This window comes from Eubalaena glacialis, chromosome 1 (genome assembly GCF_028564815.1).
Source record: "Eubalaena glacialis isolate mEubGla1 chromosome 1, mEubGla1.1.hap2.+ XY, whole genome shotgun sequence".
Lineage (NCBI taxonomy): Eukaryota > Metazoa > Chordata > Mammalia > Artiodactyla > Balaenidae > Eubalaena > Eubalaena glacialis.
The window spans coordinates 212,425,852-212,440,899 of NC_083716.1; the positions used below are offsets into that span (position 1 = coordinate 212,425,852).

General features: G+C 34.5%; 1 protein-coding gene across 5 annotated transcripts in view; it reads left to right on the plus strand.

Annotated features, from left to right (window-relative positions):
• The window catches only part of PIKFYVE (phosphoinositide kinase, FYVE-type zinc finger containing), a 74,686-nt gene extending 60,173 nt beyond the window's left edge, over positions 1 to 14,513 (plus strand). For 4 of the 5 annotated variants that reach the window (XM_061186930.1, XM_061186912.1, XM_061186936.1 and 1 more), the window contains 14 exons: positions 11 to 71; positions 947 to 1,084; positions 1,902 to 2,022; positions 2,812 to 2,907; positions 4,455 to 4,538; positions 5,300 to 5,397; positions 7,042 to 7,206; positions 8,598 to 8,657; positions 9,340 to 9,516; positions 10,305 to 10,408; positions 11,332 to 11,460; positions 12,565 to 12,826; positions 13,249 to 13,323; positions 13,875 to 14,513. In XM_061186930.1, the coding sequence (XP_061042913.1) occupies positions 11 to 71; positions 947 to 1,084; positions 1,902 to 2,022; positions 2,812 to 2,907; positions 4,455 to 4,538; positions 5,300 to 5,397; positions 7,042 to 7,206; positions 8,598 to 8,657; positions 9,340 to 9,516; positions 10,305 to 10,408; positions 11,332 to 11,460; positions 12,565 to 12,826; positions 13,249 to 13,323; positions 13,875 to 13,990 (1,686 nt within the window). In that variant the 3' untranslated portion in view covers positions 13,991 to 14,513. The remainder of the gene's footprint in view (positions 1 to 10; positions 72 to 946; positions 1,085 to 1,901; positions 2,023 to 2,811; positions 2,908 to 4,454; positions 4,539 to 5,299; positions 5,398 to 7,041; positions 7,207 to 8,597; positions 8,658 to 9,339; positions 9,517 to 10,304; positions 10,409 to 11,331; positions 11,461 to 12,564; positions 12,827 to 13,248; positions 13,324 to 13,874) is intronic. The other variant, XM_061186944.1, reaches the window with a different exon arrangement.
• Positions 14,514 to 15,048: the final 535 nt, after the last annotated feature.

Consider the following 15,048-nt stretch of genomic DNA (forward strand, 5'->3'; position numbering starts at 1 on the left):
TTCTCTACAGATAAGTGCAATGGATGCATCTCCACGGAATGCTTCTCCAGGACTTCAAAATGGGGAAAAAGGTTGGTCCTTGAGTCTGGTGATCACCTGTCATTGAATTTAAGACATTTCTTAGTCTATAAGTTGTTTTTAACTACTAAATATTGAGAATTTTTTTCTGATGCAATTGGACATAGACTTTTTTTTCCTTCCTGTAAAACGTTTGTAGCACTCTAAGTTTAAGATTATCATAAAGTACATTGCATAAGATAAGTTAGGATATAGAAGTACATGATAAATAGAGAAGACTGCTTTTAGGAAAAGAACAAAAAGACAAAAGGAAACTGAATTTCTGTCTTGACTGTTATAAAGTCAACTGCCAGGTTTCATGGAAAAAAATCTTATAAAGTTTAATTTATATTTTTATATCACTAAAATCTTTTCCAGACTTAATTTTTCCTCAGTATTTCATAGAATAACTTTTCTAGGTGCTTTCCTAGAAAATTGGTAGGGAAATTTACTTAGACTATCTTTGTAGAACAAGAGCTCAACTCAGAATTCTTGGCATTTTTCTATCATAAGTGAATTTCCCCCCTGAGAATAAGCATGTGATTTTTTCCCCCCAGTAGTGTCATAATTGCATTCTCTATTTAATTGAATGAACTAATATTTAGGTAGGCATTATGGTCTAGTGCAAAGAATATGGCATAGGAGCCGGAATTGGTTGCCAGTCACAGTGCTGTCACTAAGATCTGATTGGCGTCAAGTCATATAACCTGTCTGGATTTTTGTATCCATTTCTAAAATATGCACTGAAATGGCCTACATAACTTTTAAGAAGCTAAAATTCTTTGGTTTATGAAGTAGAAATAGGAGTTGGCATTTTAGAAACATTGCTGTTAGATAGAAATGGACATAATGTTTTAAAGTGACTCATTTGCACTCTGTTTTTCTTTAGAGGACCGCTTCTTAGCTACCCTGTCCAGTCAGAGCTCCACCAATTCCCCCCACCTCCAGCTGCCCACTCCTCCCGAAGGCGTGCCTGAGCAGGCCGTGGGAGGGCCTCCAGAACTTGATACCGCCAGCAGTTCCGAAGGTACAGGTCAAGTCACTTTTACTGCACTTCATCCAATAGAGACAAACACGCTAAGTGCTGTGACACAATGCTTTCTTAGCCCTTAGGATTTAAAGTTTTTACTATTGAAAGGGCTCTTTTAGATACAGCTTTTTACCATATCCCTTCTTCAGTTGCACTGCTTGACATGTAAATATCTCAGTAACAAAATGTTATTCAGCTTCATCTACTTTCTGGGGATATTACTTTCTTAAGTCTCATTAAAGCACATGATTTTTGCCTTGTAAGAAAGAAAGAGAAATTGCAGCCATTTATCTAACAACAAATATTTGTTTCACTAATAACAAATGTATACCTTTTTTCTTGCTTTCCTTGCTTTCTGTTTAAGCACCAACTACTTAATTGTAGCGTAAACTTTAAAAATAACTTTTAAATTGCAGTTAAACTCAGATGTAATAGCCACAGTGTGCATAACTGAGTTGAAGTGGCAACAGGAACAGCTGTGACTGAGTTCACGCATGCTCGGCCAGTAATTATGCCATGGCTGCCGCCTGGCCCTGTGACGGTAAGAGGCCATCGGTTGCAGGATGATCTCAACTTCAAACATGTTGAAGTGTAAAAAAAAAAATGAGCCACTTGGGGTCAGTGCTATGTATGCTTCACTATTGCTTCCTGTTTGATAGTCATTATTCCTAGATCAAAAATTTTACACCATAATTGGTAATTATGGTGTGCACATGTCTGTGTTCCAAAAAGGAAATGAAATATAGTTGACGCTTTATACTTTCTTTTACTCTTTCTGAATATTAACGTATAAATAGAATATTTTTCATTCTAGATGTATTTGATGGACATTTGCTGGGATCCGCAGACAGCCAGGTGAAGGAAAAATCAACCATGAAAGCCATCTTTGCAAATTTGCTTCCAGGAAACAGCTATAACCCTATTCCGTTTCCTTTGTAAGTATTATAAAAGCCAGTGGCTGTTGGGTGGTTTTATTTTTACTTCATTTAAAAAATCTCTCTATAGATATACTCTCTACATATTTAAATATGTTTATTTAACTGTATATATGTATTTCTCAATCCAAAATTATACTTCATCATAGTAAAAGAGATGTCTTTTGGTATAATATAATTTGTAGAACATGTAATCATTATATAGTAAATGAGTGGATAAAAAAGCATTAACTAATATTACTTAATGCTTAAGAGTACTGATTCTGAAAAGAATTGCTTATATATATATATATTATTAAGATATACTGCTACATCTGTTGATCTCATAATCATAAAAACATATTGCTGATTGTATATGAGGATATTACTGACCCAGTAGTTTACTGGGACGTGATGCTTTTTTAATAGTGATGATGAATTGCAATGGCTATACAAGTTTTCGTGTGATCTTGTTTGTACTGGACTCACTCAGAGTGGGGAAAAACATAGGCTGGCTTTCTACACTGCCAGTGTGGAAAGCTTTGTTTGGAGTGATGATTCCAGAACCCTCTGATTTGAAAAACAATTCTGATAATTTTCAGTTGTCTTCAAAAACTTTCTGTTGATGTATTTTCCTTGGCTGTTTGTTCAAGTTCTGCATACATTTTGGCTTAATTATATTCTTGTAATTGTACATTATTTAGTTAACTTAAAATTGTCCTGAGATTTACTTGTAATAGTGCTAATGGTTTGTATGTGTGATTTTCTGCTAATTTTGTTCTGATTTATGTATTTAAAAATTTTGAACAGTGATCCAGATAAACACTACTTAATGTATGAACATGAACGAGTGCCCATTGCAGTCTGTGAGAAGGAGCCCAGCTCCATCATTGCTTTTGCTCTCAGGTATTATTCATGGGGCCTTTTCACCTATGGTTATATCTTTATATTTTATGTGTATTTATTAATTGCTGTATTTTGAGTTCTGTTACATAGAGTAGAGCAAAATATAAGTAAATGTAAAATATTAAATATAAGTAAAGGAATATATTCTTTGGGTGTGACAGCTTATTCTTTTTGTATCTGATAATGTACTCTTTACCCAAATAATAACAGGATGATTCTTAAGCTTCTAATAATTAAATTAACTAGGCAAGTTATTTACTAATCCTTATATCCTTTAACCATTCTCTGTATTATAATATGTATCCATTGTATCCTTTCCTTTGCTTTATTTATTGGCATAATACTTGGAACATACCTGCCTTATATCATCTGAATGTCTTTTTTGTATTCTTCATTCATTTCCTTCCTGCTTCCCACACATAGCAGGTAAAGTTTCCTTACTTAGAGTAATGCTGTTCCTATGCCTTAACCCATTTACATGCCCACAGTTATCATGTGTCTTAAAGAAGGACCCCTCATTAAAAATATTTATATATCATGTCTAAAAGAACAAAGCTTTTTAATCTTAATGGTATCTTGGCAGTGGTAGAACCTAGTTTAAGTAGAATCTAAGATGGTTAATAAACATTTTTTTTCCTCTTGGAAGACATTGAAATTAAAATTTTATTTTTAATATTGGTTACAAGTTGTCCATTTATCAACAAATATTTGAATGTCTGCAATGTGTGGTATACTAGGTACTGGGTATACAGTGGTAAACAAGATAGATTTATAGGCTTCAGCATTTATGTAGTTTAGAGTTACTATTTGGATAATGAGGAATTTTTTTCCTTTAGAAGATTCCATATGATAAATTTTTTATCTTTGCCTTTTGACGTTTGTGAAGATAGTATTTGCTTCTCCTTTTATTGGTTAGACATACTACATTAATAGATAAGAAAGGCAAGAAAGTCAACCAAGAAAAACATATATTTTGTACTATGAGGAAGCAAGTTTTCTAGTTGAGGTCACCTTTTTCTAATGTTTTGGAAAAATAATACATGCTAAGATGCTTCCGTTGTTCCCTAACATCTGATTTATCTAAATCAGGCCTTCCAGACTGCTAGTCCAAGAGTTGGATTCTTTTGGCCAATGCAAACTAAAAAAATATGCTTTTTCTTAAAGTTCAGTACCTTTAAGTTGAAAAGTACTCTAAGTTCCTTTCCTCTCTGTTATACTAAATGGTGAAGTTTCATGCTTTTCAGTTAGCTGTTCAACCCCTGAAGGCATTTGATCTAAATGTTAGTGTGGAGGCCTTGACAATCATAGTTTAGGATATTGAGCCTGGTTGGTGTGTCGGGTCGTATTTTGTATTATTTTTTTGTGAAGACATTGACCTTCTTCATGAAGCTTGTACTTGATAACTTTTGTTAGTTAACTCGTGTTTGTTTAATTATGGATGCTTACAGTGATTGTGTTTCTACAATGCAAAGCTTATTCTAAAGCATAGATTTACTTTAAAAGAAGACCATAATGTTTAACATTTTTCAACCTATTTCTACCCTAAGTTGTAAAGAATACCGGAATGCCTTAGAGGAATTGTCCAAAGTGACTCTGCGGAACAGTGCTGAAGAAGGGCTTCCAACAAACAGGTGATTTGCTATTGAGTAAAATCTATTTTCATTGAGCTACGTCATCATTTTCTAGGTGCTCCTACTCCAATTTTATTTTAGCTTATTGTCAATATAAAAGTTTCTAGAATACAGTCAGTGGCACTCATCCTTTAGCCAATAGTTGATAGAACAAAATTGAGGTATAGCAAAGGACCTTAAGAAGTCTCTTAGGATACAGTTTTCTGATAATTTGTCATAGAAGTTCATTGTGTATTGCAGATTTAAACTTTTAACATTTTAAGTTCTCTTTATTGTTTTCATTTAAAAAATAGTAACTTTGAAATTAGTAAACTACTGCTTGATTTTGTAATTTAAAGTATTTATGAATTTTCCATAATAATTAAAGATCTTAACAGTTAAAAAATAAAACAGCCCCCCACCAAACCAGTTCTTTTAAGTGTGTTCAGTATTTTAGACATTTGAGACAGAAATTGTCATAATTGTTGGACTTATGGATGCTAATATAGCTCTGATAGACTTGTGAAAAGTATTATAAGAGCCTATACTTTCATATATTTTTCCATACGCTTTTATAGCTTTACATTTTGCTTTTTCTTAAGCCCAGTAGACATTTCAAGCCTTTTTCTTCCATGCTAACCTGTGTTTATATAAATTATGAATCAGATTTCTGATATTGTGGGTGGGGTTAGGTGGGGGGTAGATTAATACAGGAATTAGAGTACTTGCTATTTTGTGTCTGAATCATATAAAACCAACTTTTCTTTTGTTTTTCATTTTAGTACTTTGGACAGCAGACCAAAGAGTAGCAGCCCTATTAGATTACCTGAGATCAGTGGAGGACAGACAAACCGTACAGCAGAAGTAGAACCACAACCAAGTAAGATTACAAATAGAGAAGTAATTCCTAGTTTTATTTGTAATTGTGGTTTGAAGAAGAAAACACATTAAATAAGAAATGCCATCTGGCAAGGATATATTACTTCTGGTCTTTGAAATACAGTATGGATGTAAAATTTTTTGTATATCTTCTTTTGTACATATTTCACTTTTCTTTGATTCTTACCTTAAGTTTATTGAATTTGAAAGTCCTAGAAACTCATAGGTCTATGCAAAAAGAAGCAGAATCTGCCTTCCTGGTTAGAGCTTTCAGTTTAAAGCATATAACTGAAGAAATATAACAGCAGTTTTTGCTTGTTTGTTTTTGCAGCATTGTTGGCATTGTGAAAAGAACTTTTCATGTATTGTCTCCGTTAATTCCCATAATAACCCCATAAGAGTTATTTGACATATCTCCATTTTTCAGAAAGTAAGTTAAGACTTAGATAATGCAATTTGCTGAAGGTTACACAAGTAATGGGGAGCTGGGATTTGAACTTGGATCTCTTTGACTTTGTCAGTTAGGAATATTCACTACAAGTAGCAGAAAACTCAAGTGACTATTGGGTCTTGAATGACAGTTTATTTTTCTAAGATAGCAACTGCAGGTAGACAGTTGCTAGCATTGGTTCAGCTACTCAGCATTGTCATGACAACATAAGGGTAGTTTCTCTTTGATTCTCTTAAGTTTTACTCATGGTCAAAAATGTCCCACTTAACCTCTGCACTTGAGGCAGAAGGAAGGGAGGTACAAGCTGCAACTGTTCTCTTTTCTTGGGAAATTCCCTTCCGCCTTCAATCTCATTGGTTAGAAGTGAGTCTCATGGCCACCCTTTCCTGCAAAGGAGACTGAGAAAGTGGTAAGCAGCATTGTCCTGGTTGGCTTAAATAAACCATGATTCATTTCCTGGGACTCTACACATTGCTGCCTCAAACAAAATTGGAGTTCTGTTAGCAAGGAACAAGGTGGGATTGGATATTAAGGAGTCCATAATGGTGTCTGCTGCCCTACGTAAGCACTTCATGATCGACATTTGATGTGGGTTTTGTTAATGGTAAATGTACAAGATTAGGATCATATGTATTAGTGATATGATGAAGCTCAAAACTAAGAATAAAAGTATAGAGCAAGCTTTAGTGATATTTTTGGTCATCCTGTACTACTTATTTTTGAAAAATGCTAAAACTAAAACTGTATATTTTGCTATGTTGAAATGTAGGAAGACAGATGATATAAAAACCTTTAACTTTGACGCATTGTAGCTGGGAATACTGTTTTGTATTAGTTTAATTAACTATACTGCGATACTGTAAGAACCCAGCCGTAACTTAATCTTGTTGCTTAAGATATTCTGACAGCCTTGGAAAGATATTTTTAAAAGGCCTTCTATATAATTTCTCACATTTTGATATATAGCTGTCTGAACATTGCTCTTCTTTTATGTTTCTGATGATAAGAGTACTTGACTGCCCCCTAAAGATCCCATAAAACATGTGGAATAATAATCTGTGCAAATAAAACTATCAGTGTTACTCATATTTATTACTCTCATATAATGGTTACTGCTAACAAAGGAATGAGTTGAAAATTTTTATTTTTCTACCTGCAGTGACCTGTACTTAATATGTTACCTCTTATTTTTAGCCAAAAAGGCTTCTGGAATGTTGTCCTTCTTCCGAGGGACAGCAGGGAAAAGCCCTGATCTCTCTTCCCAGAAGAGAGAGACCTTACGTGGAGCAGATAGTGCTTACTACCAGGTTGGGCAGACGGGCAAGGAGGGAACGGAGAATCAAGGCATTGAGCCTCAAGGTGTGTTAAAGGAGACCAAATATGCTTATTCTAGGTTTCGATTTACTTATTTTAGTTGGTTATGTTCCTTGTAGCTTGAAGTAGATGCTTCTATTGCTGAGACCAGGGCATTCCCTCTCTTCTCACACCTTGGTGGGGGTAGAATGGGAAAAGCATGGCGCTTGGAGAATCCAACTGGTTTCAGATGTCATTGCTATCACTTACTGTGTGGTGGAATCAGAAATCCTTACTTTCTGTACTCATAAACTGGAAAAGCAGTGTCTTCCAAGGTTTACTGGGTTTACTGAGGACTAAGGTTTACTGAGGACTAAGTGACATTATACATGTAAAATATCTGTCTCACTATGTAGCTCACAGTATATATTCAAATGTTTTCATCCCACTACCCCCTCGGACGTTTCTTTTCCAGTCTCTGTAAGGTGGAAGCTGTTGATACCCACCTTCATTTGGATATTTAAAAAATATATCTACCTGATTGTGTTTGAATACAGGGTTGTTAGACCAGGAGTTGGCAAACTATGCTGACCTGTCTTTGTAAATAAAGTTGTGTTGGAACACAGGCACACCCTTTCGTGTACTTACTGTCTGGCTGTTTTCGCATTATATCGGCAAGTTGAGTAGTTGCAACTGAGTAAAATACTTACCATCTGGTCCTTTACAGGAATAGTTTGGCAACCCCTGGGTTAGATCATGAATTATTAGTTTAAAAAATAGGAACTGCATGATAAGTTTTCATCAGTAATTAAGATATGCGTTAAGTATTCTATAGGCTGCTATTGGGCTGTGATCCTTGGAAGGCATTGGTGCTTTGAAAAAAATAATTTTGAAATGTGAAACTTAGTGGATGACTTGTTCTTCTAGATATTAAAATGTATTACAACTCTACAATAATTAGAGTGGATCTGGCAGTAGGTTTGCCAGACAAATCAGTAAATTAAAAAAATAGCTCTGAAGTAGACACTAGTATATTTTCTATATTGTACATATATCTTAGTATATGATAAAGAAAGCATCTCAGACTATTGGGGAAGCATTATTCCATACACAGGGAAAACTGGTCATAAACTCTGGTAAAGAAGCCACACAGAAAGTCGTGATGTTAGAGCTGAGTTATTTTATTGCTATCGTAGAGATTACTTAACTATAAGAAAAATTATTCTTCAATCTGAATTCTCTGATTTTTAATCTAAAAATTGATCTTTCAAAAGGTACATAGATTTTTATTGTAATTTACACAGTTAATTGTATACATGATGCTTGCTTGAGAGTGACTTGACTAGGATAACATGAATTGACTTGTTTTTAGTGTTATATCAGGGGAAAAAGAAGAGACAAAATGACCTGATAACTATCTAAAACTTTGGCTTTACTAATGATGTTAAATCTTTTAGATGAAGTAGATGGAGGAGATACACAGAAGAAACAACTCACAAATCCTCATGTGGAGCTCCGTAAGTATGAGATAAATACCTTTGGTTTGGGGACCAGGACTATAATTGAGCAAACTCCATTATTTGAAGCTTCCAGCTTCTCACTAGATAAATATTCTACTCCTTGAAATGAATATTAAGTCTGTGTACTGATGAACATTTGTTTAGTCTAAATTTAGTTTATAAAATATACATTATTTAATTTAGGAGGAAATTTATAAATTTAATTAAAATTATAATTTAATTTATAAATTATAATTTAATGCAATGTCTGATGTTTAAATAATTACTTTTTGTGTAATCTAGAGCCACAGAGCCTTAATAAGGCATCTAGAATTGTGTGTGTACATGTGAGTGCCAAAAATTTATTATCCAGAATTATAACACTATAGAAAAATTTAAGATGTAAAAGTACAATGATGAAAATACAGTAACCAGCATAAAATTAGAAATGGGTCTTATTTTCTGTTTGATTTTTCTAGAAATATGAAGGGTGGTCATAAAATGCTCTTTAATCCTTCCTGAAGATAACTTTAACTGAATTGTGATAAACAGGGATGTAGTAGACTTAATGTGAAAAATGCTATCATGGAGAAACTTAAATGATTGCATTTGGTGGGGGTGGGGAGTGAGCAAGAAGGAAAAGGAAAAGGTATTTCTGATCCAGAAGAGCTTTTTTTTAAAAAAACACTTCTGTTTATAGAATTTTCCGATGCCAACGCCAAGTTTTACTGTCGGCTCTACTATGCGGGAGAGTTTCATAAGATGCGAGAAGTGATTCTGGGCAGCAGCGAAGAAGATTTCATTCGTTCCCTTTCTCACTCTTCTCCGTGGCAGGCCCGAGGAGGCAAATCAGGAGCTGCCTTTTACGCAACTGAAGGTAAGTCTTTTTAATCATTTACTAATTAAGCGGTATCCATCTTTTTCCCTCGGATAATTTATGAATCCCTTGAACTGAGGTAATATGATACTGCCTTTTTGCAAACATGTTTTTCTTTTTATGCTTGAGAGGATGAAAGAAGCATATTTAAAAGAACATATGATGCATGGTGTGTAATGAGAGACAAATATTGATCAAATCCTTACTAAATTCTTTCTAGTCCTGAGTTTTCCAAATGTAAATAATAACAGAGAACTTCTAGAAGACTCAAAAGGTACCTCAGAGCTCATGAGAGAAAGATAAAAATAGAAACATTTGACCTGAAAACCAGAAGGCCAAGTTCTTAACCTACAAAGTTTTGCAGAAGATCGTGACCATTTTTATTTCCCATTCCATTTTCCATACTCACTGAAAGCAAAATTATTTGAGAAAATGCATCAGGAAAGATGTGCTAGATAAGAACTTTCATAACTGTCACTTATTGGATTGTTAACAAAGGAATTTATAACATTTTACTTGGTAGCTAAAAAGAAATAGATCATTTAGCGATGACTTTAGGTGTGGTACTGTCGAAAGTAGAGGTTTCTTGACTATGTAAATCCTCAGAAGCCCTTCCAAACCTTCAATTACTTGAGAGCTGTGTTCTGATCAAAATCTTCTCAGTGGTGTCAGAAAATATCCCTTAAAAATGTGAAGCAAACAAATCATTTGGGATTTTTAGAATGATTTATTTTAGATTACCTCAGTAAATATTGCAATTGAATAAACATGAAATTTTTGCCTTTTAGATGATAGATTCATTTTGAAGCAAATGCCTCGTCTGGAAGTCCAGTCTTTCCTTGACTTTGCACCACACTACTTCAATTATATTACAAATGCCGTTCAACAAAAGGTAGAAACCCAAACCTTGATCTGTAAGTTTACTGGGCTTTTTCACATCCTGAGAGTCCTAATGGCGGTTTTCTCCATGGTAATATGTGAACAGAACATGACTAGATCTCTGCTATGCTATTGAGGTGTGGTAGAATGCAGGGATTTCAAACTCTTTTTCCTACATATATATAGAGAGAGATATAGATTACCCACTTGTCATGAAGCAGTGACCCTTCCGTGAATATGAAAGAGTCACATAGCATTTTTTTTCCATTTATGGGTTTATTGCCTATTATTGGAGAAATTATGTCATAATAAAATTTGTGAGTTTGAGAAATTGAGAACGATTACCCCTTGGGAGAATGTTAAAGATCTAATAATTTTATTGGCATTGCTGCTTTACTTGCTTCATAGATTCAAAGGTTTGAGTTTGTTTTTAAGGTCCTCTGACTGATCATATTAATAGAAAATCATGTTTGGGTAATACATGAATAATCCAGATATTGGTATTAAATTATAAATAATCCTTTTGAAAAATTGAAGTATAGTTGATTTACAATATTGTATTAGTTTCAAGTGTACAGCATAGTGATTTGGTATTTTTGCAGATTATACTTCATTGTAAGTTGTTACAAGATAATGGCTATAATTCCCTGTGTATATAATATATTCTTATTGCTTATCTGTTTGATACAGAGTAGTTTATTAATCTCATACAAAAAATTTGTCCCTCCCCCATTCCCTTTCCCTTTTGGTAATAACCACAAGCTTGTTTTCTATATCTAAGTCTGTTTCTGTTTTGCGTGTACATTCATTTGTATTACTTTTAGATTCCACATATAAGTGATATCATACAGTATTTATCTTTCACTGACTTATTTCACTAAGCATAATATTCATAAATAACCCTTTTTGATAAGAGTTTACTTTTTTCTTGATTAGAAGCCCACTGCATTGGCCAAGATTCTTGGAGTTTACAGAATTGGTTATAAGAATTCCCAGAACAACACTGAGAAGAAGCTAGATCTCCTTGTCATGGAAAATCTTTTCTATGGGAGAAAGATGGCACAGGTAAGGATACTGGACTATGCAAAGCATTTAGCTAGCATTTACCCTTTGTATTTCTGGTTCCTGAACATAATGAATCAGAGAGTAACATGATATTTGATAGTAAATATTAAACTTTGATTACTAGGCAAAATTTAACTTTTGAGTTATTGAACCCTGTAGGAAAGAATAAAGAGGAATATTGTGGACTGGTCCTAAAATTTAACATATCCAGTATCCTAGAAACACAGAATTATAGAAAAAGAAGGCAGATGCAACATAACAGTTTTAAAGATGAAGAAACTGAGGCTCAGAGACATTGGATACTTTATCAGAGTCACACAGCTATGCCTAGAACTCAGGTTGGTCTAGATTCTAGAACAGTACTCTTCACTGTGCTGGTCCTTGAACTGTTTCCAGTCCGTGGTGAGATGAGAGCTTGTACTAATCAATAGAATGTAATTTAATACACTGCTTTCTTCATCGAGAATGTCTTGCTATGGAAAAAGCATCTGCTGAACTAAATTGTGGGTTTAATGACGTAATTGATTTACATTCTGGCACTAGCCTCTCTGTCATCATGAGCCAGGAAAGCCTGTCTAGCAGTGGTCTGTCGAATAACACTTCAGGTCGCACTGGTCTAGTACCCAAGTCTCTGACCTTTGAGTGCGTTGCTTTTCCTAATGCCCAGAAATTCCTAGAGATATGCTGTTGCTTCTACATTGTCCTAAGTAATTGCACAGTTTTGGTATCGATACTTAAAGTTTCCTCTGAATGTTTGCATCTGTTTTTTAAACTGCTTTATGATTCAACAGTATATTTTTGGAGTTACTTGTTAATGTTTCTTAGAGTTGATTAAATGGGTCAGTATATTTCTGAAATATTTCAATAAATGAGTACCTAGCTATTAATTTCATATGATACAATTACATGACCATGTGTTTTATGTATTGTACAATTACAATGTATGCATTTAGTGACTTATGTTACATAAGTTATTAGGTTTTAAAATTAAATTTTAAAGTGTTTATAACAGTAGTGCCTACAAGGAAGCTTTCTGCCTTTTTAATTTAATTAACCATTTGTAACAACTCACACATAAATGACAGAGAGTTTTCTTTCTGCTAGGTTTTTGATTTGAAGGGTTCACTTAGGAATCGAAACGTAAAAACCGATACCGGGAAAGAGAGTTGTGATGTAGTCCTGCTGGATGAAAATCTCTTAAAGATGGTTCGAGACAACCCTCTGTATATCCGTTCTCATTCCAAAGCTGTGCTGAGAGCCTCAATCCGTAGCGACTCCCAGTTCCTTTCTAGCCACCTCATTATAGATTATTCTTTGCTGGTTGGGCGAGATGATACCAGCAATGAGCTGGTAGTTGGAATTATAGGTAAGTTGATGAGCATGCCTTATGTATAGTTCATGATTGAAGCCAGAGTAAAATTTGAAGACTATCTGGTCTAGTAATAGCTTATTGAATAATTTCACAAACTTTCATTTGAAATTTTAAAAATAATAGTTTTTCTATTCTGGTACCTTTTATTCAGGTTCCTCATTTCCATTTTCATTATTTTTACCAAAAATATCTGTATTCAAAAGTCACTTGAAGATGAAGCCCTATGAGGTTGTTATGAGGATTAAATGAATTAATATGGTAAAAACCCTTAGGACAGTCCCTGGCATATTGTCTGCACCTGCAGTATTGCCAGCACTTAATAACTATTGTAGAAGTAATAGTAATGGTAATTGCGGTTGTCATCTGCTTATATTTATTAAGAGAACCTTTACTGCTAATCTCGCCCCCTGCAACAGATTATATCCGAACATTTACATGGGACAAAAAGCTTGAGATGGTTGTGAAATCAACAGGAATTTTAGGAGGACAAGGTGAGCAGAATTTTTGTTCTGTTTACTCTTTAAACTGTTCTCATTATCTTCCTCATCAGTTAACATATACTAAATGGATACTTTTAAAAAAATTCTAAAACATAAGTGGTTATCTTTGATTTTATCATCATTTCCAAGGTGATCAAATAATAAGGGGAATTGTTTAGGTGGGGAAATACGGGGTTTTAAATTTGTGTTAAGATGCCAGAGGTTCTCAAAATGATAAGTTAAAAAGGCCAGAAGTTCTGAACAGGAGGTTGTCCTGAATTAACACTTGAAATCCTCTAAGTTCTCTGAGAGCTGCCAGCGCCATTTGTGCTTTTAGACATCTCTCATCTGTAAGCAAGAGCGTCAACTCCTACCGAGAAGGACCTGTCCCTTGTCATGTGGCACAGTGAACACCCTCCCTCCTTTCTGAGCCCGACGTGGTGTGTTTGTTTACAGACCATGGCATTTTATGTCTGTTTACATGAAAGAACATAGCCGTTGAAGTCAGTTGTCTTATCAATTATGTAACAGCTTCCTTTTCCCTCTTCTCTTTCATAATCTAGGTAAAATGCCGACTGTTGTCTCTCCAGAGTTGTATAGGACCAGATTTTGTGAAGCAATGGACAAGTATTTCCTGATGGTACCAGACCACTGGACAGGCTTGGGTCTGAACTGCTGAAACGAAGCACATATTTTGAAATGGACCAGGGAGAAAAGGGGCCTGGAACCAAGGACCAAAAATAAGCTACATGTTTTATTCCTTCATCACATTCACCACTGTATGCAAAGCCCTTTCAGTTCTGCAGCTGTGGAGGCCATCTGTAGCCTGAAGGGTTAAAACTCCATGGATTTGCACTTTGGTTTTTGATACCTACAAATGAGCTATCCATAGGCTGGGACATTGCATGAACCTTTTGTTCACTTAAGCTGAAATCTAGGCACATTTCAAAGGGCTGAGGACAAATGTATGGTTAGAGATGAGATAGGGTGAAAAAATGGGTTGTCATATTTGCTAACAATTCTGTTAAGAAAACAGTGTCTCATAGATTATGACTCTTCCCGGCATCATATTGGACAGATTCTTTACCTAGAAAGCATTTGTAGAGCTGGTGAATTTGTTTTGTGTTTGTTATGTAACAATTTAATGTTACCTCTTAGCAGAATTTCTGAAACCTTAAAAAAATTCTGAATTATTTTATTAATGGCCAGTTAAACAAACAGATTGATAGAATCTATTCTTGTTTTACTGAGGAATTTGACTTAAATTGAGAATCCTGTCATGTTCTGTATCTTGCCCTGTTTTCAAGTGTGTTTGATATTTTTCAAGTTCTGTCTCTACTTGTCTGTGGGTGACAGGAGGCTGCAGCCATTAACTTTAAGCCTTTTTCTGGACCTGTTTTTTTAAGCTTGTTTACAGCTTTTGTGCAAGTAGTATGCTGAACTGCACTTGTCTACACATGCTCATACTCTAGGTTTTCTCCCACTTTCAGGGAAACATTAGTAAATTAGTCTACAATGACTAAATCCCCAAAGAGATAATTATTAATGAAGGGGTTTTTTTAATATAAAAAATAAATTAGGCCTGATCCAATAAATTGGGTGAGGGAAGCACTTGCTTTATTTTTTATAAAGGTAAAGTATCCTTTTCAATATAACTAGCAATTTATGTGGCATCTATAAAATTAAGAAGTTTCCAGTATGGACATCCCTGTTTTCTAACTTTCTGTACCAGTTTCT